Here is a 22,829-nt window from a genome sequence, read left to right as displayed (position 1 = left end):
ATAACTAGAATCCCCAGTACAGCTTAATCCTTTAATGCCCTATGTGATTTCATGTTAATAACCATGAGGTATGGAGTCGTATGTCTTTGGTTCCATTGCAAATATAAAGAAATTCGGAGAGCTCAAGTAGCTTAGCCAAGGACACATGGCTGGAATGTGTCCTGGAATGAGATCTCAGCTTCCAGTGCTTTTTCCACTGCCCCACAGTGGTTCCTAACTATTGCTGCTTGTACTTAAATGTATATATGCTTATATAAATTCGATTCGCTTTGTAAATTTATCCTGATACCAAATAAATGTGTAATTCTAACAGTCAAATTTTACAAGTTTTTTTCCTGCCATATAACCTTATTCTGGTTCATTGTTAAAATGAAATATATCTTTTAGAGACACACTCTTGCTGACATAGTAAAATATGTTCTAGTACTAATATAACCATATTTTATGATGTCTCTTTTTATTTAGCTTTGCACATAATGTGTGACTGGTAGCTCTGTTAATGAGCATGTATTTTGTTTCTAATCTACATTTATTTATTTATACCCTGCCTTTTTACAAATGGATTTGAGGAGAAATTAGAAAATTTAAACATGCAGATTGAATTGCCTAACTTAGCTATATAATGTGTTAACTTTCTGTGTATATCCAAAAAGAAAACAGCGTTAATCTAATAGTATCTTTAATGGAGATAACCCTATTCATTTTTCCACTTTTAGCGTGGAAAAATTAACTGAGGTAGCACGCCATCACATTGAAACATCTACAAAAATCCAGAATGAACTTTATTTAGACCAAGAAGACTTCTTCATTAATGGTGATGTAAAAGTCTTTCCAGATCCCCCTCCTCCGGTCCGTCCTCCGCCTGTAGAAAAGGAAGAAAATGGCACCCTGACCATCGAACAGCTTGACAGTCTTCGAGAGCAGTTCTTAAATATAGCACCTAAAGGTAGGAAAAAATGATTCTTCTGAAAAGAGCCTAAAAAAGGTCAAGATTAAGCAGGCTGCCAATCACTTGCGCACAAATAAAATCAGCCCTTTGGGATTATGTGACACTAAAACAAGCCCTTGCTTTGTTTTAGTTTGTCTCATATTTGCTTTATACAACATAGATCCGAATTAAACAAACAGGAGAAAAACAGTGACTAATACTTTATCAGTGTGGTGATCCTCGTTCCTGGTCATTCTCTTCTTCTTCCTCCCCTGCCCCCGGCCAGCAAGTTGGTAAATTTGAGTATCATTCCATCTGGCAATTGAAAGACAGCCTCTGTGAGTACTTCTAGTTTAAGTTTTGAGTTGAGATTATGAGTTTGTGTAGGTGGAAGTGGATTTTGGAAATTATCAACCACTCTTAATCCGTTTCTGAAGGGACCTTGGAATTCATGATAATTGTCTTGGTATGTGCTTGGATCCAACTTCAAAACTAGAGTTTGTATTCTAACTAAAAGTTTAAAAGTAAATAACAAATAGCAGCTATAACTTGACATGTCGTAGAAGATTAACTCTAGAAACCCTTGGGACTGAAAGATGTCAACTGATACAGTTATCTATATTCACAGTATTGTAAAATACAACAGCTTTCAAAATGTAGTAGGAAAAGGAAGGAAAGGAGAAGAAAGGAAAGGAAGAGAAAGAGAGAGAGAAGGAGGGAGATAGTTACATTAAAAAAAATAGTAGATGTCAAAGGAAAATCAGAGACTTAGAGTGAAATTTGGAAATGCAGGCAAAAAAAGGAGAAATTGTAAATGTCTATTTAGGTTCTTTCTGGAACAGAGTATGAACTTTATGAAAGTGCTCAAGAATGCAAAGCAAAGGAGAATCAGTACTAGGAAACCTATGGGCATGCGGCATGCATGCGGATGCTCTGGGAGAGGTCAGGAGCCTGCTCTCTGCTTCTCCTTCACCATCTGTATGAGCTGCAGGCAGACAGATGGGGAGGCCTCCTCTGTCTGGGAAACTACCCGTATTTCATATATGCCAAGCAGCCTATGATATCTGAGATGCAAACTTCAAGTTCACCAAAAAAAATATATTAAAATAGAATGAACAGATAAAATTTCTCTAGGGAACAAGCATACATATTTGCACATAACAGTCATTATGTTACTAGGCTCACAGTAGGTTTTTTAGCAAATTTACAAGTAGCGTTAGTCATTAAGTTATACTTTGTAACTTTTAATTGTTACATAAATAAAATTATTGAGGGAAATGAATAATCTCTGATTAAAACAAGTGACCGAATATTTTAAATACTTGTGAGTAGCTATTATCAGGATAGAAGCGGAAAGAGCTAAAACTTAAGGAGCTTTCTGCTGAGCATTAATTAATCCACTTGAAACTTAAAAGTCTTCATTGAAGTAGTTCTTACTAATAATAATGCTGGGGGAAAAAAATGACCTCATGTGTGGCAATCGTACAAGATCACGCAGAATGCAGTGGAACAACTTGTCGCACTGGCATTTTTCTTGCTACCTGGCGAAGACTCATACTTCGGAATCTTAGGAATACTTGAAGTGAGAGACAGCCACTGAATCAGCAAGACATTCTTTCCCTTGACTGTCCTAGGAATCGTTGTCATGAGCGTACTCCCGGCAGAGAGGGGATTTAGTGAGTATTTTCTGAATTATAGTAATAGCCGATACTGGCGTGGCGTGAGACCCTAGGTATCAAGCCCCATGCTAGCATTTCCATGCTAATTCACTTCTTACCCATGGCTATATGTTACGGTAAAAAGATCCGTCCATGGGTAGGAAGAGGCAGACAGCTCTTTTCAAATCCACCTCTTGTCAAACGACTGTAGTGTGATCTGGGACAAGTTATTTAACCTTTCTCTGTGTCACTTTCCTCATCTGTAAAATGGGGTAATTGTGGGATTGTTATCATCATTAATGTAATTAATATATATCAAGTGCTTAGAAAGTGGTACATAGAATGTGCAATTTAACATAGGCCATTATCACTTAATTATTAATTACAGTAATATCTTATTATATAATATATAGCATTATATAATATTGGTACAAACTATTCTTATTATTATCCAACATGTTAGCTCAGCATCCTGAAGGTGCACATACCATAATAGCACCTGCAGCATTACCCTAGGACACATCCAGAAAAATAAAATCACACCATTTGGTAGAATTAAGCCGGGAGGTATGTGGTTCCCTAGGGAACATAAGCATCCAAAACAAAAACACTCATTTTGTGTACTGCTGTAAGCTCTGTAAGGTACATCTCGTCTCCAAACAGCAAGTGCCAAGCGCACCAGGAAGACTGCTTCTCTCCAATGGAAACAATTTGGAGTCTGTAGAAACTAGAACATTTTAGCAATGTTCCTCTGTCCCCACTTAGAGCATAAGGACTCCTTTTTCTTGTAAACCCATCAGTACTCTGTGTAATGCCTGTAGAGACAGTTCACAGCTACTTGGGCTTCTGCTGAGAGGCCATATGGAGCGAACACAGTCCAGAGAATTCTGTACCCTCACTCCTTCTTCAAGAGAGAGATAGCAGTTAGTTGGTCAAGACTTGTAACTGACAAGGAGCCTCCCTGCAAACCCCTCCTGAAGACCCTTAGAATCGGTGACCCGTCTCAGAGAAAGAGGACACAAACTCAAAACTCTAGGCTGTAGTGGCTAAGTGAGATCATTCAGCTATGGTTTTTACAGGAATATAGAGGAGGAAGTGGCTCTTGCTGCTGGTACGGATCTGCATAGGGGTTAGTCTGTAGGAGACTTTCAGACAGAGCCTTCCAAGAACAGAAGCAGGGGTTGTATATTCCAGGCACAGGGGAAATGGAACAGACATTGAGTTTTTGAGGTGGCATGACATATTCAGGGAACAGCGACAGACCAGCCGTGGCAAGAGGCAGGAGGTGAGGACCATGAAGAAGTTGTGGTCAAGTTGCGAAATCTCAAGTGGCTTACAAAGGACATGCCGGAGAGGGCCGTCGAAGACGTTTAGAGCCAAGGGACGTGGAGAGGGGATTAAAGGGAGGAGGCAGCTATGAGAGAGCAGCAGACACTACTCTGTCTCTCAACAAAGCGTCTGCTAACCGAGAGGCAGGAGTAGGGGCACCTGGGTTGTTGCCTGACAGGAATGACTGGAAAGTTCTGTGGGTTTTTCTAGGCTTAGCATCTCTGAGAAAATCATAAAAGTATGGTAGTATATATTCACAGGTAAGCAAGCCCCGTATTTTGATTTGAAAAGTGATTAAATTAGTCTGGCATTTACACGAATCAAGAAGTACAGAAAGATCTCTTAGAAAAGGGATGATATAAGAAGGATTGATGTTCTCAATATCTTGCCAGGCAGCAAAATCTGGGGATTACAGCAAATAGGAGTGTGGGCTCATGGTTCTCTCAGTGGGCGAACTCCTTCCTGTAGATCAGATTCAGATCACGGAAATGCAAGTAGTAAATCTAGAAGCCTTTGGACTTGGTAAAACTGTCTGTGGGCAGTTCCAGAAGTTTCTTCGGGAAAAAAAAAAAAAACAAAAAACATATTCTCATGAAGCCAGAGAATTTACATTAGGCGATTGAATGTATGAATGTATGTGCTCAGAATTCAAGATAACATCTTCTGGAAGATTTGTCCACGAAACGAAAAACATCGAAGCTAGCTAAATCAGTAGTGAAACTCAAAGCCCTTTTCTTTAGCAACGAGAGACTTTGTTTTTCATGTGTTCACTCGTGTATTCACCAACACTTATGTGCATTAGAGTAGGCACCTAGACTGATGCCGAAGACCTAGTGAGGGAGACTGACAAGTAACTCAATGTGTAGGTACAAAAAAAAAAAAAAAAGGAAGGCAGTACGTGCCAATTACAAGGACACTCATTTTAAATGAAAACAGCAATATTTAGGATTTGAGGGAAAAAAAGTGCCCTGTTTGAAGAGCAACAACTGCAAAAAGATTGATTATAAAGCAAAATAGATGTTACATGCAAATAGGGTAAGAAAGTCAGAGGCGAATTGACTAATGTAAAAGTTTTCAATTAAAAGATTGAGAGGTATGAGATTGAGAAAATCAATGAGCGGCATAGAGAATGTGGTCAGCAGTAGCGTAATGGCTACGTGTAGAGCCAGAGGGAAGAGAGAGGAATGAGGGGGATCGTTTCATAAACTACATAAATGTCTAACCAAAGTACTGTATACTTGAAACTGATAATAAAAACAAAATCACTGACTTGTAAAAAAAAAATCAGTTAAGAAAGGAGATTTATTTTCTTAAACATCTACCAAGTTCTTTTCACTCATCTAGGCATTATAAACACACAAGATGTAGGTGTGGTTGGGTCAGAAGAGTTTAAAATCTAGTTGAGGAGTCAGAGCCTAGGATGGTCAGGCAGTGACATCAAATGAAACATGGGGGTGTGTGTCACCATGGGTATTTCAGTATGATATCACACAAACATGTATTTCCATGTTTCATCATACTATAAATTAGGATAATATAATGATCGGCAGTGTCACAAAAGTTGTAGGAGAGAGTTAATTATGTGGTCCAGGCTCTCTGCCTTCAGGGAGGAACTGGTATTTTAGGACTTCGTTGTGTGTAATTTTAATTTTTTTGTCCTTCTATTCAGATAAAAAAGTATTCTCTTCTTCATCAAATAATTAAATGTGTGTCAAAATTTAAACCTTTGGGGAAAAAGAAAACAATGAGGTGTGAGGCTCAGCAGCTTGACAAAACCACGTGGGATGGGTCTCAGAGCCCAATGCCCTTTATGTAACAAGTTGGCTCTCCCACTGCCAGAGAAGGCGGCACTGAGGCAGGAGGGGAGAGAGGCAAATCTTGCAGGACACACTGCCGTGCATGTCCTGTTATTCTTTTTCTCACCAAGGGGAGGAAACGACAGCAAAAAGCAGTGTCCCTCTTATACATGGAGGAATAGACTCTAGAGTGAAGACGATCGTAGCACCCTCTGCCCTTATGAGAAACCTGAAATAATGAAGTATGTAAACATGGGGGCTGTGGAGTAGGACTGCCTGCTAGTGAACCTCGACTCTACCATTTATGAGCACCGTGACATTAAACAAATTAATTACCGTATCTGTGCCCTAGATTTTTTTACCCATAAAATGGTGATAATAATAATTAGTTCATTTTCTTAACTGTAAACGAAGAATTCTGTATTATGAAGATTAAATTATATAAACCACTTAAAGCACTAACCAGAACACCTGATAAGTAGTAAGTACTCACTATAATTTTTCCAGAAATAATGAGCCAATGCGGGTGGCAGGCATTAAGCAAAACTGAGGGTAGATACTGGTGAATACTTAAAATAACAATATAGAGTTATTTTAAAGGCAGGGATGCTCCAGATGAAGTGAGTCGAGTCACCGAACAGCAGAAAAGGCCATGGAAGCTTGACCATTACCTTCCAAAGAGGAACAATTCGTTTTTGAAAATTTGGCTGAAAAAATACCCGTGGCTTGTATATGACCAGATACTAAATCTTATGTTCTGTGGCCTGTGTCGTAAGCATGGAGTGAAGTCAAGGGGAAATCAAATGAGCTTTTTTTATGGCACTGACACCTTTAGGACTGAATTTCTCAATGCACATCATCTCAGTGAGGCTCATGCCAAGGCATCATTAATGGAAGCGACAAGCGGTTCTCCAGTGAACAGAGCCACCACAGAGTTGATGGTGAGGACCATGAGCAAAGTCACCCTCGGGAGAGTCGAGAACTTATTCAGATCGTGCCATGCTATCGCCAAGACCGGACGTCCCCTCAAAGATTTTATCTGGATGTGCAATCTGGATGACATGAAGGGTGTCGATATTGGCCCAGTATTCAGAACTAATAAATCAGCAAGAACATTTACATATTTTATCGCCGAAGTAGAACGGAGAAATCTAAGAGAGAAACTAGAGAAAAGTAAATTTTTCTCTATTATCAGTGACGGAATCTCAGGCAGCGCAATCGAGGAAGCTGAACTTGTCTATGTACAGTTTGCACACGCAGGAAGAGTGCATTGCCAAATCGTTGGGGTGCAGACAGTAGAAAAGAAGGATCCCTTGGCAATAAAAAATGCCATTGAGAAGACTCTAGAGAGAAATCTTCAACTTGGGCTGTCGAACCAAGTCTGGGCAAAGAAACTTGTTGGTTTTGGAAGTGATGGTACCCCTGGCTCAGAGGAAGAAAGCAACAGGGTGGCCCTGCTTTTAAGAGAAATCCAGCCATGTGTGCTAACTGTATATTGTTTCGCACATCATCTTGAGTTATCTTACAAGGCGGTGTTCCAGAGCGTTCCCCTGTACAACGATGTCAGAGACCTTCTTCACGGCATCTATCGCTTCTATCACAATTCTCCTCTTCATAAGAGTTCTCTGATAGCTGCTTTCAAAGGCCTTCACCTTCGCCCTGCAATGCCTTCTCAAGTAGGAGACAGGAGGTGGCTTCTGGGATTACAGGCAGCCCTCCAGAACTTCCTCAAGGGATATCCTGCAATTGTCCAGCAACTGCATTCCGTAAGTAATTTTGAAATACCACCTTATTTTAGTTTTTCAGAAACAAAAACACATTTTTATCAAGCAACTTGAAATAATAATTTTGAGAAAGACCACTATTCTATTCCCAACCTGTGTTACAGACACATGAAGACAGAAGTGACACCAGTCATCAGAGAGCCAAAGAACTTCTAGAGCCCCTTCTGCAAGCGGACATTGTAAAATTTGTCCATTTCTTGGTGGATGTTATTAATGTGCTTAGCATTCTGTCCCGGGTCAATAGGGACAGAAATTCTTCAATTGCGGACATATTTGCCACCTTAGAGTCAACACTAGAAATGCTCAGGATATATCAGACAAGGTGAGGAGTCGGGGATGATCCAAGGATCTGTCAAAGAGGCATTTTGACTTGGGAAGTCATTTGCCAGGTGCTTTTCATTTGTTTATTTGGGGGATTTTTTTTTCTCCCCAGACCAGGGCCAAAAGAACGTAGGGTGAATTCAGTCACACACTTTCATGGTAACTGCCTCAGAGGAGAAGGAAACATTTCTGATGTGAGAAACACAGTTTTAACACATCTTACCAAGAGGCTGCAAGGCTGTTTCAGAGATGCCAGCCAAGATGTGGTAAAGGCAACCATGATTGGAAGCTTTAAATTGTGGCCCACAAAGATAAATCAAGGTAGCCTGTATGCACTGACTGAACTACAGTTCTTTGATTGCCTGTATGAGTGTCTTTCAGATATCTGACTTTTCATTTTGTATATTGATGGCAGAATTTGGAGAAAAAGAAGTATCCATCTTGATAGAACACTACGAACCGGTATTGGAAGCTGCCAACGTGCAAATCGATGAACTGGACACTGAATGGAGCATGCTGAAATTAGAGATTTATGCTCAGTAAGCAAAGATAAACTAGTTGACATTTATAAATATTTGGGTAAAACTTAGGAGCCCCAATCATTTACTTTTTTCACCTTCCCTCCTAGATTTCAGAACATCCGCAAACTGACCTGGGATTTTGTGAATTCTGTTTACTTGCACAAGTATCCGAATATCCTGACACTAGTGGACCTGGTGCTGACCCTCCCCGCAAGTTCAGCTGAGGCAGGACGTGGCTTCAGTCAGATGCAACGCACCAAGTCACAAACGCATGCCGAGATCAAGGCCGATGGCATGACAGACCTCCTGATCATTCAGTTGAATTCTCCAGATATTAATAACTTTGACCCCAGGAATGCTATCCATTTGTGGAATATGAGAACACCACCTTCAGCTGGTGACACAAGACCTAATTCAGATTGCTCATCATATTCAGAAAGCCATTATGAAAGTGATTAGTAATATGACAAATATTGACTTCCTCACTGATCATAGCAAAAAAAAAAAATGATTTTTAAAAACCTAAAATTTAAAAGTAAAACTGTCACCAGTCTTCTCATCAAACACAAAAGGCATCTGGCATGTTCCGGACATACAAAGCAAAAATCCTAAGGTTGATTTTTTCCAGTAGCTTCCTAATTTTACTTCTACATTCACACATTCTTTCACATTTTGGGGTAGACGTGTATATTTCTAAGTAATGGTGTTATTTAATGTCGTCTTTCTGAGAGTAATTGCTAAGGGTAACCAGACCATGCTTGTGGTCTGAGTTCCTTTAGGCCTGGCACACAATTAACTAGTAATTCTAAATGACAGTTACATTAGAAAATTAACTTGGGGCCGAATTGAAAGAGTTTCTTTTTGATCCGCGAACAAAATTTGTAAGTTTGTCTGTTTCTGTTACCACATTATACGTGAAGATCATATCACTACATGTTTTGGTCACTTAAGTAACAAGGTCAAATATTAAAGTAGTTTTCACATTTCACACTAAGGTCCCCAGGTAAACAAGTCCTATGCAAACGTAAAGCGTTGTCTGACAGTACCTTGCTTGCCCCACAGCTATTAGAGACAGTGGAAATATTTTACACATCTACTAGAATTTTTAAATACTTTGAGCCTCTTCATAGTTTCAATAGCATTTATTTATGGTTTCATCTTGAAGAACATGAATGTGTTATTTCTAATTTACCCGAAAACCAATGTGGTATCATATATAGATCATTTTATTGAAAATTCTACTACCTTGGAAAGTGTTCTTATCATATAAAATTGGATACCCAGGTTTGATCAAAAAGGATAGAGAACTTATTTCTGAGCAACCTGTCAGATGGCCAGTCATATCAAAGAAAGAAAATTACCTTCCAAATTTCAAAATTGTATATTTGGTTTGAACCACTGAAATTTTAAAAGTACTATTGCGTGTTCCTAAGGTTAAAAGAGCAGTTTATGTTGGACTTTTAGAAATGCTAAAAATATAGATGTAAAAAGAAAAATTTGAGATGTTACGCTACATTTTTTACTCTTTTTATTCCTGAACAAAGAAAGATAGCCATGTACTCTGGACCTGAAAGATCCCCGACACATGACACATGCAGGGTCTCTCCTGGCTCTGGAAGGTACCTCTGCAATGAGAGTTAGATTTTTTTTGAAGAAGATTTATTTATTTTGCTTTTCTATTTCTTTTTAAATGCATGCACATGCAAAATGAAATGAGAAACAGACTGAGCAAAAATCTCTGTTGGACAAGGTAAAGTAGATTAGTGTATAAGAGCAAAGTATTTTAGCAATCTTTTATAAAATACTTTGGAATAGTAAGCAAATTAGATTATTAAATTAGCACTTCCAATCCGGTAATTTAACAATTCAAATCTCTCTATATTACAAAACACATCTATTCTGATCTAAAGAGTGAAATGAGGATAAATGTGTTACTTTGATCACTGTGCTGATTTGCATGCTTTTGAAGTACCTTTATCCCATAGTCGCTGAAATATTTTATTCTTGTGCCCTACTGATAATAGGAAAGCTTAGAATATTTTTTAAAATTCAACCTATTCTGAGTAAAAGGTCAAAGAAGACTCCAAACTCAAATATAAAGTCTCGGTATTCTGCCCAATCTGGAATGATTTATTACTCAGCCAAAACAAAACAAAACAAACCAACGAACAAACATTTTGACTTAGCCGAGAAACAGTAATGGGAGGGCGTTAGATATTAATTATTATTTTTATGTTTTCAAAATGTCTTCTGTTCCTATAAGAGTTATAGCTTTAAAATATATGGAAAAAGTGATTATACAAATACTCATTTTCATTCTATTTTGGCAAAAGAAACAAATCCCTCTCACATAACTAAAACACATTTTTTATTGTTTTATAGGCATAATAGGAAATAAAGCATTTACTGACATTCTGCTTGACTTGGTAACGCTGAACCTTGGAACAAGCAACTTTCCCAGTAGTTGGATGCACCTCACTCAACCTGAGGTAAGCATCTATTTTGTTTGGGTTTCAAGTTTTGACAATTCTTATTTTATCAATAAGTCAATAGTTTTAAAATAACCAGTAAGTACTTGCACAGTATCTTACTTTTCGTAGACAACCAATACAACTTGAATGAATGAACGAATGAACTTTAACTTAAGACACATAGTATGTACATACTCAGTATTTCAAGCATGAGCAAGGATGCTAACAGTCAATGAAACATTATAGAGACAGTGAGGCTCCGCCTATAAGTTTGTATCAATTGCTACCTGATAGAATGACCCTAACTAGTAATAGTGGATGATTCTGGCAGTTCTCGTTTTTTTTTTTTTTATCATATTCTGTTTCTTAAGAATGTATCAGAAAATAAAGTGGTTAAAGAGTGTTTCCTTCCAGGCAGCAGAGCCCTTGCACGGCCACTGCTATCATCTTTATCCGTCCTTTGTCGAAAAGGTACAATGCCAGTTGGAGTCACATGTATAAATTCATTGTATAACAGTAAGCAAAAACACAAATGTCAAGGAAGCAAAAGGTGAAACACTTTCTAGGTACTGTCTGGCGTAGATTGGTTAGTAGAACCTGAGGAAACATAAGTCAAAACTGGCTCTATTCACCAATCTAAACTCCTACTTCCTGCCTCTGAACCTCTTATAAGAAGCAAGAGCAGATAGAGAGAGCTTCGTGATAGAATCACGCAAGTATCCCAAGAGCATTTCTTGTTTTTCTTCTAGTTGCAGGAGTTAACATCTTTATTAACAATAAACTCGGAGTTTGTGGACTGGCGGAAATTCTTGCTAGTATCTTCACTGCCTTGGCCCTTCCCCCTGGAGGAGATGCTCCTGGAGACCCTGCAGAGGTTCAAAGCTGTGGACGAGGAGCAGCTGGGCACCGTCACTTTCGAGCAGTATATGCAGGTTGTTGTCAACACCTACTGGCACTAACACCACCAGACTACTTTTGACCTAAGAAGTAAGATAAAACTGGTGACCTTTACCAGAGCAATTGTGATGGAGCACAGAATCCAGATTGCAGAGGACTGAAGAAATGAATAGGTCTTAGGAAGTAAAGATATGAAAAGCTGATTCATTTTCAAGAAGTTTGAGTAAGGAGGGAGTGAAAGTGGAGTCCCATAACTAAGAAGGGCCTGAATTGCTTATTCTGTGTCTACTAATCGCATTCATCCTATTTCACCATTTCGCATTGCTGGTAAACACAGAAGATGGAAATGTTTATAAGGTGTTAATTTTGAAACAGGGTGAGACCCTCTAGAGGCCTGAATCTCAAACATATGTCACCATTGAAAGATCACATCCCTCCTGCTTCTCTTTCTTCCATAATTAATGGGTGGCATGCTTACCTCTGAGGTTCTCACACTCATACAGTCGAGCCAGAGAAAACAACACTTGCATGTTGAGGAGATTCCGTCAGGGCTGATCAAGAAAGATGCTTAGCTGATTGGGCTCTGATTTATCCCCCCAAAAGAGAAATTTATAAATTCTATCACTATCTTGGTCTTACACCTACCTCATAAAGATGATTTTGTGTAAAAACAAAAACGACAGAGAAAGACTTTATTTTTATTGTTGCCTTAAGATTTCAAAAAGTGGGCACTTGTGAAATTACCAACCTTCACTATTTACAGCATGTGCCAATTAACACAGGATATCAATTTAAACATCCTTTTGCACAAACACGAGACGAACAAAGGGTGTTAGCAATTGTTACCAAAGTGCTGAGCCAAAACCAGAAAGCTCCTTTACCAAAAGTGTGAATTTCTTAGAGAAAGTTGGCTGCTGCATTTAATAGAAACTCAGAAGTTCTTACTTGAACACCACCACACCACTGTTTTGGGAGCAGTTGATCTCTGAGCTCTGCTCTCTCCTCTTGCCCACCCAATTTCCATACATCAGGAGCCCCAGGACAAGGAGGCCATTGGAGAGACCCACTCGAACATCCCACATGACTTTCACAGATTTCTGATTCCAGCATTCTTTAAAGCTCACATTAAAAAAAAAAAAAAAGAAAAGAAAAGAAAAAGTTATTTCATGGGAAAAAAACAAAAAAGCTTCTAGAGCAAAATTTTACAAGATTAATGGAAAATACCACACTAAAACAGTAAAGTAGTATAATTGCATTGCTGAAATGAAGTCCTCTGGGAGAAAAAGGCTCTCTACTCTGCTTTTTATTTTGTCTGTTTTTTTTTTTTTTCTTTTGACTAATTGCAAGTTCACCACAACAGCCACTTAAGAGTACGCTGATTTCCCCAGCTTCTAAAATGGAATAAGATAGAACGTTTGTGAAGTCGGTCAGGCTGTGTACTTCTTCTGAGCAATGCAAGCATAAAAGCCCATTTGCCCTTTGCTCCCAACTCTGCTGCAGCTGTCACATGCTTGCCTCTGTCATGTGTGGATGTTTAGTCACACTCATGTAGAATTCTTTGATGTCGAACTCTCGACTCATCTTCTATTGGTGAGAATGCATGTTATTATACTCTTAATGAGTCAGATATTCTAGGATTCAAACAGTGCAACATTTATTTTCTAAGAAAAAGTAAGAAGTTCTTTAGACATATTTTAGCAAGACAGTACATAGGACATTTCCATAACTTAAGGAGAAATCACCTAACTATCCAGTGAAGCAGGATGTGGTTGACTGAATCTTGCTTTTTCAATTTAACTCCACTATGCAAGTTCATGGTTAACATTTCTTACTGTAAAAATGTTCATGGATGACTTTTTTAAAATCGTAAGTTGTTTTTCAATTAGGTTATTTTTTTTCTTTGTAATGTGACCCTCTTGTGTAGAATACTTTGAAACAGTTTCCTAGTTTATGAAAACATTTTTAGAAAACTAATATATATGAATCATTGGTTTTAAGAATCTGAAAATTCATGTGCATTGAAACAACTGACTGTGGAGTTGAGAGTTGGTTGAGTGATGGGGGAAAGGGTAGGGATCCTATCTCTGTTTCTTTATACCCCCTCTAACTTTTTTTGATATTTCTTCTTTATTATTGGTTTTCAGCAGTTTGATTATTGTGTTCCTCAGTGTTGTTTTCTTTTGCTTGAGATTCATTGAGCTTCTTGAATCTGTGGGTTTTTAGTTTTTGTCTAATTTGGAAATTTTTCAGGATTTTTTTTTTCCAAATAATTTTCCTGTACCCTCCGCCTTATCAAAATCCAGTCACATATTTATTATCCCACAGGTCACTGATGCTTGCTTCATTTTTTCCAGTCTTTTTTCTCTCTGTACTTTATTTTGTATTTATTCTATTTCTATGTCTTCAAGTTCACTGATTATTTCCTCTGCAGAGTCAAATTTGCTGTTAATACCATCCAGTGTATTTCTCATTTCAGAGATTGTATTTTTTTTATCTCTAGAAGTCCAAGTTGGGTTTTTTAATATCATTCGTGTCTCTTCATTATATGCATGCTTTCCTTCTTTCAGGAACTCCTGTCCTGCGTTGCCTGTTGTCTAATGTCTGAAAAATGTTTCATATACGTTGCCCATTTTTCTTGTTCTTTAAGACAGGAGGGCAATCCTGAACTTTGTTACTCCATCACATCCCAAAGCTTAAATATTACCTATGTTCCTCATTCCTCATCTCTCTATTCTTCCACGGAGTGGTACTTACCCTCAGATTAGTCACTGGGCAAGAGTCGCCTCCTGATCAGTGCTAAAGCCCTTACACTCAAAGCCTGGGCCCATGCTGAACCTTCTGCTGCTTCTGGGTCTTCTCCTTCACAGGCTTCCTTATGGCCAACATCTCCCACCCCAGCACTTTGTTCCAAATGAAAATAAAACCCAGTCTTCACCTCTGGGGGCTGCAAACCCTTACAAGTTAGCCAGTGTCATTCCAGCCTTTTCTCAAAGCACAGGTGGTGCTTAGAAACAAGGAAGGCATAGAGCATAGGCCAGAGTCAGGTTAAGCAAGCCAATAGCTCTTAGAAGCAGGCAGTGCTGAGAGTAGGTTGTCGTTCTGGAAGGTGGTAAGGGAGCAAGATCTGGAAACAAAATGCTTATGTATATTAAGTGCATGAAATTTTATGTATAAAAATTAAACTTGGCAAGACACGTTCTTTGAAATTAAGGAATTTATGCCTGATATTCAACAGCAAGCATGGACGGCAACACCCAAAGGAATGGACTAAATGCTAAATGTGTGGCGTGACAAACAGGTCAAATTATAGTTCAGAGGAGAGATCAAGGAGGCCCGACCTGAGGAGGTGTGATCTGAGCCAGGTCTGGGAAGATGTGTAGATTTACATGTGTGGACAGGAAGTCACCTCAGGTAGCAAAAGAGCAAGAGTGAAAAACGGTCTGAGCAGAGACTGATTTGACAGGATTAAAGTTTTGAGAAGATTGGTTTAATTGCATGGTATAAGCTGAAATAAGAGGGATACTGGAAACAATGGCCCCGAAATTACTGGAGTGGCCTGTGTCAGAGAAGTGAGGCTCTACACCACCGTGGCAGCAATGGGAACGGAAGGAAGGGAGAGATGGGCAAGGCGTGGCCAATGGGAATTGAGGGATTTGGTAATGGCTGTCAGATATGAGATGAGAAAGCGGCATGTCATTGAAACGTAGACCTTTGAGCTCTTGAGTCAGTGAGTCAGTCACTCACCAAAGATTTTCCAGCAATGCGCACCAGCACCATCCTAGGCTCTGAGAACAGATAGGACTTCTGGAATGTGAGCTACAGTTATGGGTGTAGAACCCTCCAAAATATTGCTCTACAAGCAAAATCTAGGGCAGTGACCCCCAAGCTTCATCACCTATTCCAACAATTGAAATATAGCTAGAATCCCTAATATGTGGATTTTCATTTATAAATTATACATGCATACTGCACAAATACGTTATATACATTTCCAAATTTTTAAAAATAAAAACTACAAAATAATCAGATCAAAATACATGTAAATGGAAGCTCTAGTATTTCATTTGCATTCCCATGGTTTCTGCAGACAGCTTTGGAGGCTACTGCTTTAGACACCTGCACAAGACGGGTTCAATCTCTGTGTCTTTTAGAGGAATGATTATATCTCAGCATAATACACAATTGATTTTCATTTCTGGTTTTTCTTTCTTTTGTTTTTTTTTTTTTTTTTTTTTTTTTTTTTTTTTTTTTTTTTTTTTTTTTTTTTTTTTTGTATAGGCTGGTCTGTGGTTTACGGGAGATGAAGATATAAAAATTCCAGAAAATCCTCTTGAACCCTTGCCATTCAATAGGCAGGAGCATCTTATAGAGGTAATTACTGAGATCTTTAAAAATTTTAGTACTATAACAGTGACCAATCTCTTTACCTTTCTTCCACTTGTGTAATTTGTTTTGCATACCAGCCCCACCCTCCAGTTCCTTTGCTGCATCCCCAAAGTACAGACATTAACACTCACTAACGCAGAAGCATGGAGGAGCTCTGGGGAGGAAGGCAGGCCTGAAGTCTTAGACAGAATCCTACTATGACTGTTTGTATGATCTTGGACAATTTCCATAACCTCTCTAGGTTTACTCTTCTTATCTGTTAAATCAACTGTTACCACATTTGCCTCTAAGTGTCCTTCTAATTCTAAAAGCTTAGGATCAGAACTGTCATTTACCAATATGTATTTTGTTCATTTCTGTTTGATTTTGACTAACTTGTACGACATATCAAGGGTTTATATACAGTATTGCCCATTGCCCATCAGATTATTACTATTATAAAAATGTTATTATCAAAAGTAATTATTGATAATATCGATTGTTGAATTTCCAGCCAACCATTAGTCCAGAATTGCAGTACAAAATTGAATATGACTCCAGTTATAAACTTAGAGTGCACAATTTCCTTCAATTGGATACATATTTTTTGAGCACCTCTGCTAGATGCTAGTAGTAGAGCAGGTAAGAAAAAGAAGTCAAAGAATTTCTCAAAAAAGTCCAAGATATGAGGGTGGCAGTTGCAGAGGCAGTTTTGTTTTATTTGTTGTTGGTTTTTTCACAATGTGAAACTTAAGGACTAAGATCTGTTCTCCCATAAAGCTTTGGGAGACCATCTCTACATGATTTTGTGAACAAATCTGCCAACAGCATAAATAGGTTCTTCATTACTTGGGAAGAAACTGGCAGGCTGAATAGCACTTTCCTTTCCAGCCAGAAGTTTTTAGAAATGTTAGCAGCAAAAGCCATAAGGCCCATGGTGCTGGTCATCTCTGGGAAAGAGGAAAGGGCCTCTGGGTACCAATGAAGGGAGTGGCTTCCACCTGCTACTGCCCACAGTGCTGAAAAATGACATGGAGGAAAGGAACAAAGTTGGGAGCTGAGGCAGGACCACGAAGCTTGAGAAAGAAGTGCTCTTATGTGGCAAAAACTGGCTGACAGTTTGTGTGTGTGTGTGTGTGTGTGTGTGTGTGTGTGTGTGTGTAATGTCTACAGGACAGAAGAATAGAAAGGAATGCTTTCCATCTATCTCCGCCTCGGGGACTGGATGTTCAGCATTACATTAATCTCGATGCTCTTAAACTGGGATTCAAAGCACAGGTAGATTCCACTGCTGACAAGCTGCAAGGTCTTGATGGAGTTACCTAACATCTCTGTGGCATGGTTTATTTTAACCCCTCTCTGGCAGCATTGCTGTGGAGAGTGAGTGACTGGCCCTATATAAGTGTTAGCTAAACAGAAGCTAACCACGCTAACCATACGTGGTTAAAGAATGGTTAATGGTCAGCTTACTAAAGAAAGGGGTGCAAAGAGAAAACATAAAGCAAGCTTACTTCTTTGGCTGTAATAAGAGAGGAAAGACTGAATCGGGTAGGGAAAATGCCCCATAAAGTGGGAATTCTGAAGGTCAGAACCCCTGGGCTTTGTTCCCAGTTCTGTCATGACTCACCTAGGGCCTTGAGCCGGTCTCTTCACCTCCCAGGGCCTCCGTATCCTCTCAAGGAGAGAGCTTGGGCTGCAATCCAGGGTCCTACCAGCTCCCCGACTTTGTCATTTGTACTCTCCATGATCCAAGGCCTGCCTCAAGCCACAGCCAGCAGGGACTCCTGGAGACAGGCCATGATCACTGTCCATGGCCTTGGATGACATCAGAGTCCCAGGCATTGAATAAAAGGCCCAGCTGCATTAAAAACAAACAAACAAACACCTTGAGACATGTCTGTTGTGCAATCGTATCATAGTCCTCTGACAGTGACAATGTACTTTCTAATGACTGACGAGATTCAGCAGGCCGTCTACTGGCTTCCCAGCTTTCCACACGCTCAACACCCAGAGCAGCTATTCCAGCATTTTAAAAATCTGTAGCGATTTCTTGAGAAAATACAACTGAATTTCGCTATGTTCATATTCACAGGTATTGTTTTCATGTCTCCACAGCTTCTGTCCCTGAGAAATCCTTCCCTTACTTTAGGCTGTCAATATTTGTTGAAGCCTGGCTCATGGTTTGAAGAACTAGCTATTTACTAACAAACCCCAAATGTCTATTCCCTATTCCAAAATCTCTCTTTCAAATGTTAGACTCCTAGATGCAACTGCCTATGCGACATCTCCACTTGAATGTGCTAGAAGACATCTCAAAGTACCCGTATCCAAAACTAAGTGCCTGATCATCCATCCCGCTGCCCCACCATTCCCATCTTCACCTACAGCTCCCCATCTTAGCCAGTGGCAACTCTGTCCTTCCAGGGTTTATGCCCAAACCCTAGGAATCCCTCAAGAAATCCTAGTAGTTCTACCTTCGGAATATATTCAGGATAAGACCACTTTTTCCAAGTCACCTTCACCTGGATGACTGCAACAGCCTCATGATAACTTCCATGTTTCTCCCTCATCTTGGCTCAGATTACAGGCAGATCATGGCAGCCTCTCCTTAAGCCATCCCACAGCTCTGCCTTTTACTCAGAGGAATAGCTCAAGTCCTAAAGAAGCCAACCTGGCCTTGCATCTTCTGACTCTTCTTTTTCCTCTCTCGCCTCATCTCCTGTTATTCTGCCCACTGCCTCAGCCACACTGGCCTAGTCCTTGTTGATCAAACGTGCGAGGTGTAGTCCCCACTTAGGATATTGGCCTCAGTGGCTCCCTCTGCCTATAATACTCTTAACTGAGATGTCCTGACTCCCTGCCCTCCTCCAAATCTTTGTTCAGATTTCTCAATTCTGCAATCTGCACCCCGCCCCCGGAGTCTTGACTCCAATCCTCTCTTTTTTTGGCCTGCTTTTTTCTGCATTTCTATAATCACTAATTTACTTAATTTCCTTTGTTTTCTTCTATTGTCCATCTTCTGCTTTTAAAAAATAAGCTCTTCAAGAGTAGACATCTTTATCTCTTTCCTTGTGAATATACTTTAAGCACTGAAAAGAGTCCATGCCTAGCACATCATAGGTGCTCAAATGAGTACTTGTCAATACCGTTATTATCTCACAATTTCTGTAAGTCAGGCATGGCTTAGCTAGGTTCTCTGCTCAGGGTCTCTCAAGGCTGAAATCAAGATGTCAATGGGGTTACAATCTCATCTGAGGCCAATTTCAAGATCGTTTCCAAAAATGGCTTCCAAGATGAATTATTGGCAGAATTCAGATCCATGCAATTGCAGGATTGAGACCTTCACCTTCAAGAGGCTACCCGCTATTCCCTGCCACATGGCCCGCTCCACGACCTGACAGTTTGCTTCTTCCCAGACACAGAAGAGCATATCTATGGCTTCAAATCTCTCCCTTAGACCTAGGTTCTGTTTTAAAGGGCTCATCTTTTTAGGTTAAACCCAAGGTTAGGCTCCTTTTTGATTAAATCAACTGATTAAAGACCTTAATTGTATCTGCAGACTCCCTTTACATTTGCCATATAAAGTAACCTACTCATGGAAATGACTTTCCCATCATATCCCATCACAAGTTCCACCCACACTCACGGGGAAGGAATTATACAGGATATGTACTCCAAGGGTGGGACTCTTAGAAGCCTTCTTAGAATTCTGCCTACTACAATATTTGAAATGATCTTGAGAGCATAGCAAGCCTTGCCCTTTGGAAATGTCCAATCCATTGATTTAAAATTAAACCTGTATAATTACAGAAAGTGTCCACATATCAACTTATTTTATTTTCGCACATCTTCCTTCAATAGATCATATTCACCTTTTTTGTTAAGAGCAATAATGATGAGTTGTACCTACATAGCGTTTATCAGAGCAATTCAATAGAAATACCACTGAAGGTCAATGATTAATATGAAAGAAGTGGAAGATAAGCACTCAAGGACAATGCCATGGTCATCTGTTAGTGTCAGTATCCCTACTGCTCTTAGTCTTGCTGGAAATCCCTGAAGCAACTCAAAGGCACGTGAGAAGACAAAGAAAATGCAAGGTCCTGGACAAACCCAACAGCTGGATCATGATTCCTGAAAAATCTAAGAATGCCGTAACATCAGGGAGTGTTTCTAACGTCTCAGCCTACCTATGTGCCAGGCTTACAGCAGACACTCAGTAAACACTTGATGAAAGTGTGGCTGATCCTATTGACTTTTATGATTCTTTTCTGCTTTGTAGCATAACAGATTTTACGCATTTCCCTATGGAAGTTATTTTTATTTAAATTTTCATTAGATTTGTCAAACATCAGAAATTTATTTTTCCAAACTCATGTATGTCTAACTAAATTTGCTCGTAGCTGTAAGTATTGTTGATACTAGAGAATAACATGTTATCTCTGGATCGAGGCACTTGCTTCTCAAAGTGTAAGCCAAGACCAGCAGCAGTGGAATCACCTAGAGCTTGCTAAACATGCAAAATCTAACTCTGCTCAAGAACCATCTGCTTAACTAGAATTTGCATTTTTTTTTTAGGAGAGATAATGCTTGGTTGACCTCACAGATTGCAAGAATCTCACAGATTACAATCCCTTATTTATTTATTTATTTTTACACCTGGTCTTCCTAGGTCATCTCCCATCCAAGTACTAACCAGGCCCGACCCTGCTTAGCTTCCAAGATCAGACAGGATCAGGCTTGTTCAGGGTGGCATGGCCATAGACAGAATGTGCATTTTTAAAAGATTCTCCAGGTCATTGTAAGCACATGTTGGAAAAAAGTCAGTTGCTGCTCCAAATAGGGCCGCATAGGTGCTTAAGTGTGTCCTGTGCGTCCCAGGGTTTGGACTTGGCTTTGGAGGGTATTAGGTTTCCAAGGACTAACTCTTCGTGCTGCCAAATGCACAGAGCTGACTGTCAGCTCAGTCCTTAGAATGAGAGAGACTTGCCAAATGAACTGATACTCACTGGTTAGCGCACTCTCACCCTGGAGGTGAGCCCACACTGGAAGAAGTCATGTTACTGTCCATAGATTAAGTATGAAGTTCAGAGCAAAGTGGGTCAGTTTAAAGATTTTAATGGCTAGAGTCCCACTGTTCTCTCCCCTTCCCCACACTCCCCACAGAGAGGAATGTACCAGAAGCTTCACGTTTAGGAATCAGAGCCTAGTTGGTCAGGATGGGACTGAAGATGGACAAATGGGTCCTTGCTCCTGCGGCTCCCTTTTCCTGCCTACCACGTAGCCCCTGCCACCTTAATTAGTGCATTCTTTCCTAAATATGTTGGCACTATTGAATAGCATGCAATTTCCTTTAACATGAGAATCTTTGAGCCCTACTTTTTAATTCTTTTTATGTGGCAGTTTTTCTTCAGGCTATTTGCTGACTGTGAGAAGGACCCACCCCAGCTTGACTACACAGAGATGCTGCTTTATTTTGCTTGCCATCCGGATCCTGTGGAAGGGGTCTACAGGGCCCTCAGTGTGGCCGTGGGGACTCATATCTTTCAACCAATTGGAACGCCTAATCTTACTGCAGAAGAGGTAATTGCGTTCCAGAAATGAACTAACATTTGGGTCTGGAGGGGGATGCCAGAAGATCCTAAATTTCCACAACGGAGATTCTGTTCTTTTTATCTCTATATTTTCCGAGTACCTGACACAATGCTTTATATATATGAGGTCTTCAATAAAGTCTTACTCAATTGGATTAGGAACTGGGGACCCACTGTCCCCCTCAAAAATGCTTTTATAGTGAGACCAAAAATTTGCTCAAAGTTTCAAAGTTTACTCTGTAAAGGGCAGCCTTTCTTTTGCATGAAGTACTGATCCTGATAAACGAGAAAGACCTGGGCATCAACCCAATGTGCTTGTCGCACTTTATGGAAATTCTGTATAAAACAAGTTTAGGCCTAGGACACATCCCACATATATGCGATACTGATAGTTTTTCTGGCCATAGCCCAGCCACCTAAAGGCCACAAGCATTTTGTGTCAGCTATATCCAAGTCAAAGAAGCTTACTGTCTAATAAACCTCACATTTCCCTTTAGATATCTAAGGGGTTGGCATTCCCCGGCTTTTTAAGGTAGAAAAAAGCCTCAGAACAAGGTACTAACTAATGTGCTTTTCAGGTGCCTGTTAGCATGGCTCTCTAGTCTGTCCTGATCTTTTGGGGACAGAGCTGTGGCCCTCGTGATGGAATGCTTTTTTCTGCTCTTCCTATGTGAACTGAGAGAAGAGAGGGTCACATCCAATCCAAACTCCACAGACATCCCAGCCACACCTCTTTTCCTTTTATACATGTTTGTCAAAATTGAGTATTCTGGGTTCTTTGGGGTTAAAAGAAAAAAAAGAAAAAGGAAGTTTCTGTGACAGCTTTCTCCTCCAGGAAGAAATAGCCTCTCTTAGAAACAACTCTAAATTTTGGTCTTGGACAGATGAACAGGAGGCTGTCCTTCCCTGCCATCAGGGCTATCGCGAGGCCAGATGGATGCCAGGCAAATGACAGCCCAGGGCTCTTCAGCCCGATGTGCTATAGATGCCCCTCAACACTTTACACAGCGACAGAAAGCTCAGCAAGGCACATTTGTTTCCACTCAAGAATGTGTCTTCTTCGACAATAGAAGGAAGGCCAATTTGAATTTCTCCAGGTTAAATAAGGAGTTAGGTACCGTCTGCCTTCACCAGGACTGCATCTGCCACTTTCTCAGGGGTGTTA

At 39.8% G+C, this 22,829-nt stretch overlaps 2 protein-coding genes across 2 annotated transcripts in view; both read left to right on the top strand.

Annotated features, from left to right (window-relative positions):
• The window catches only part of LOC120586101 (sperm flagellar protein 2-like), a 76,479-nt gene that overhangs the window by 47,824 nt on the left and 5,826 nt on the right, over positions 1–22,829 (top strand). Inside the window, exons 19-23 of the mRNA XM_039842525.1 lie at positions 717–946; positions 10,720–10,826; positions 11,558–11,740; positions 15,984–16,076; positions 21,474–21,653. Coding sequence (XP_039698459.1) covers positions 717–946; positions 10,720–10,826; positions 11,558–11,740; positions 15,984–16,076; positions 21,474–21,653 — 793 coding nt within the window. The remainder of the gene's footprint in view (positions 1–716; positions 947–10,719; positions 10,827–11,557; positions 11,741–15,983; positions 16,077–21,473; positions 21,654–22,829) is intronic.
• LOC120586197 (zinc finger protein 862-like) lies at positions 4,820–8,388 on the top strand. The gene is made up of 4 exons (XM_039842677.1): positions 4,820–7,477; positions 7,600–7,817; positions 7,929–8,137; positions 8,232–8,388. Exons 1-4 carry the CDS (start codon positions 6,464–6,466, stop codon positions 8,357–8,359), a joined length of 1,569 nt encoding a protein of 522 aa, XP_039698611.1. The 5' UTR covers positions 4,820–6,463; the 3' UTR covers positions 8,360–8,388.

The sequence above is a fragment of the Pteropus medius genome, unplaced genomic scaffold (genome assembly GCF_902729225.1).
Source record: "Pteropus medius unplaced genomic scaffold, Ma_sr-lr_union100, whole genome shotgun sequence".
Taxonomy (NCBI): domain Eukaryota; kingdom Metazoa; phylum Chordata; class Mammalia; order Chiroptera; family Pteropodidae; genus Pteropus; species Pteropus medius.
The sequence above is the reverse complement of the archived record's forward strand: the minus strand, read 5'-3'. Positions and strand labels throughout refer to the sequence as shown.

Coding starts and splice junctions, on each gene's coding strand:
- LOC120586197 (XM_039842677.1), top strand. CDS start 6,464: ATGTTCTGTGGCCTGTGTCGTAAGCATGGAGTGAAGTCAAGGGGAAAT. Junction 7,478..7,599: donor TTGTCCAGCAACTGCATTCC/GTAAGTAATTTT, acceptor CCTGTGTTACAG/ACACATGAAGACAGAAGTGA. Junction 8,138..8,231: donor GCCCACAAAGATAAATCAAG/GTAGCCTGTATG, acceptor TATTGATGGCAG/AATTTGGAGAAAAAGAAGTA.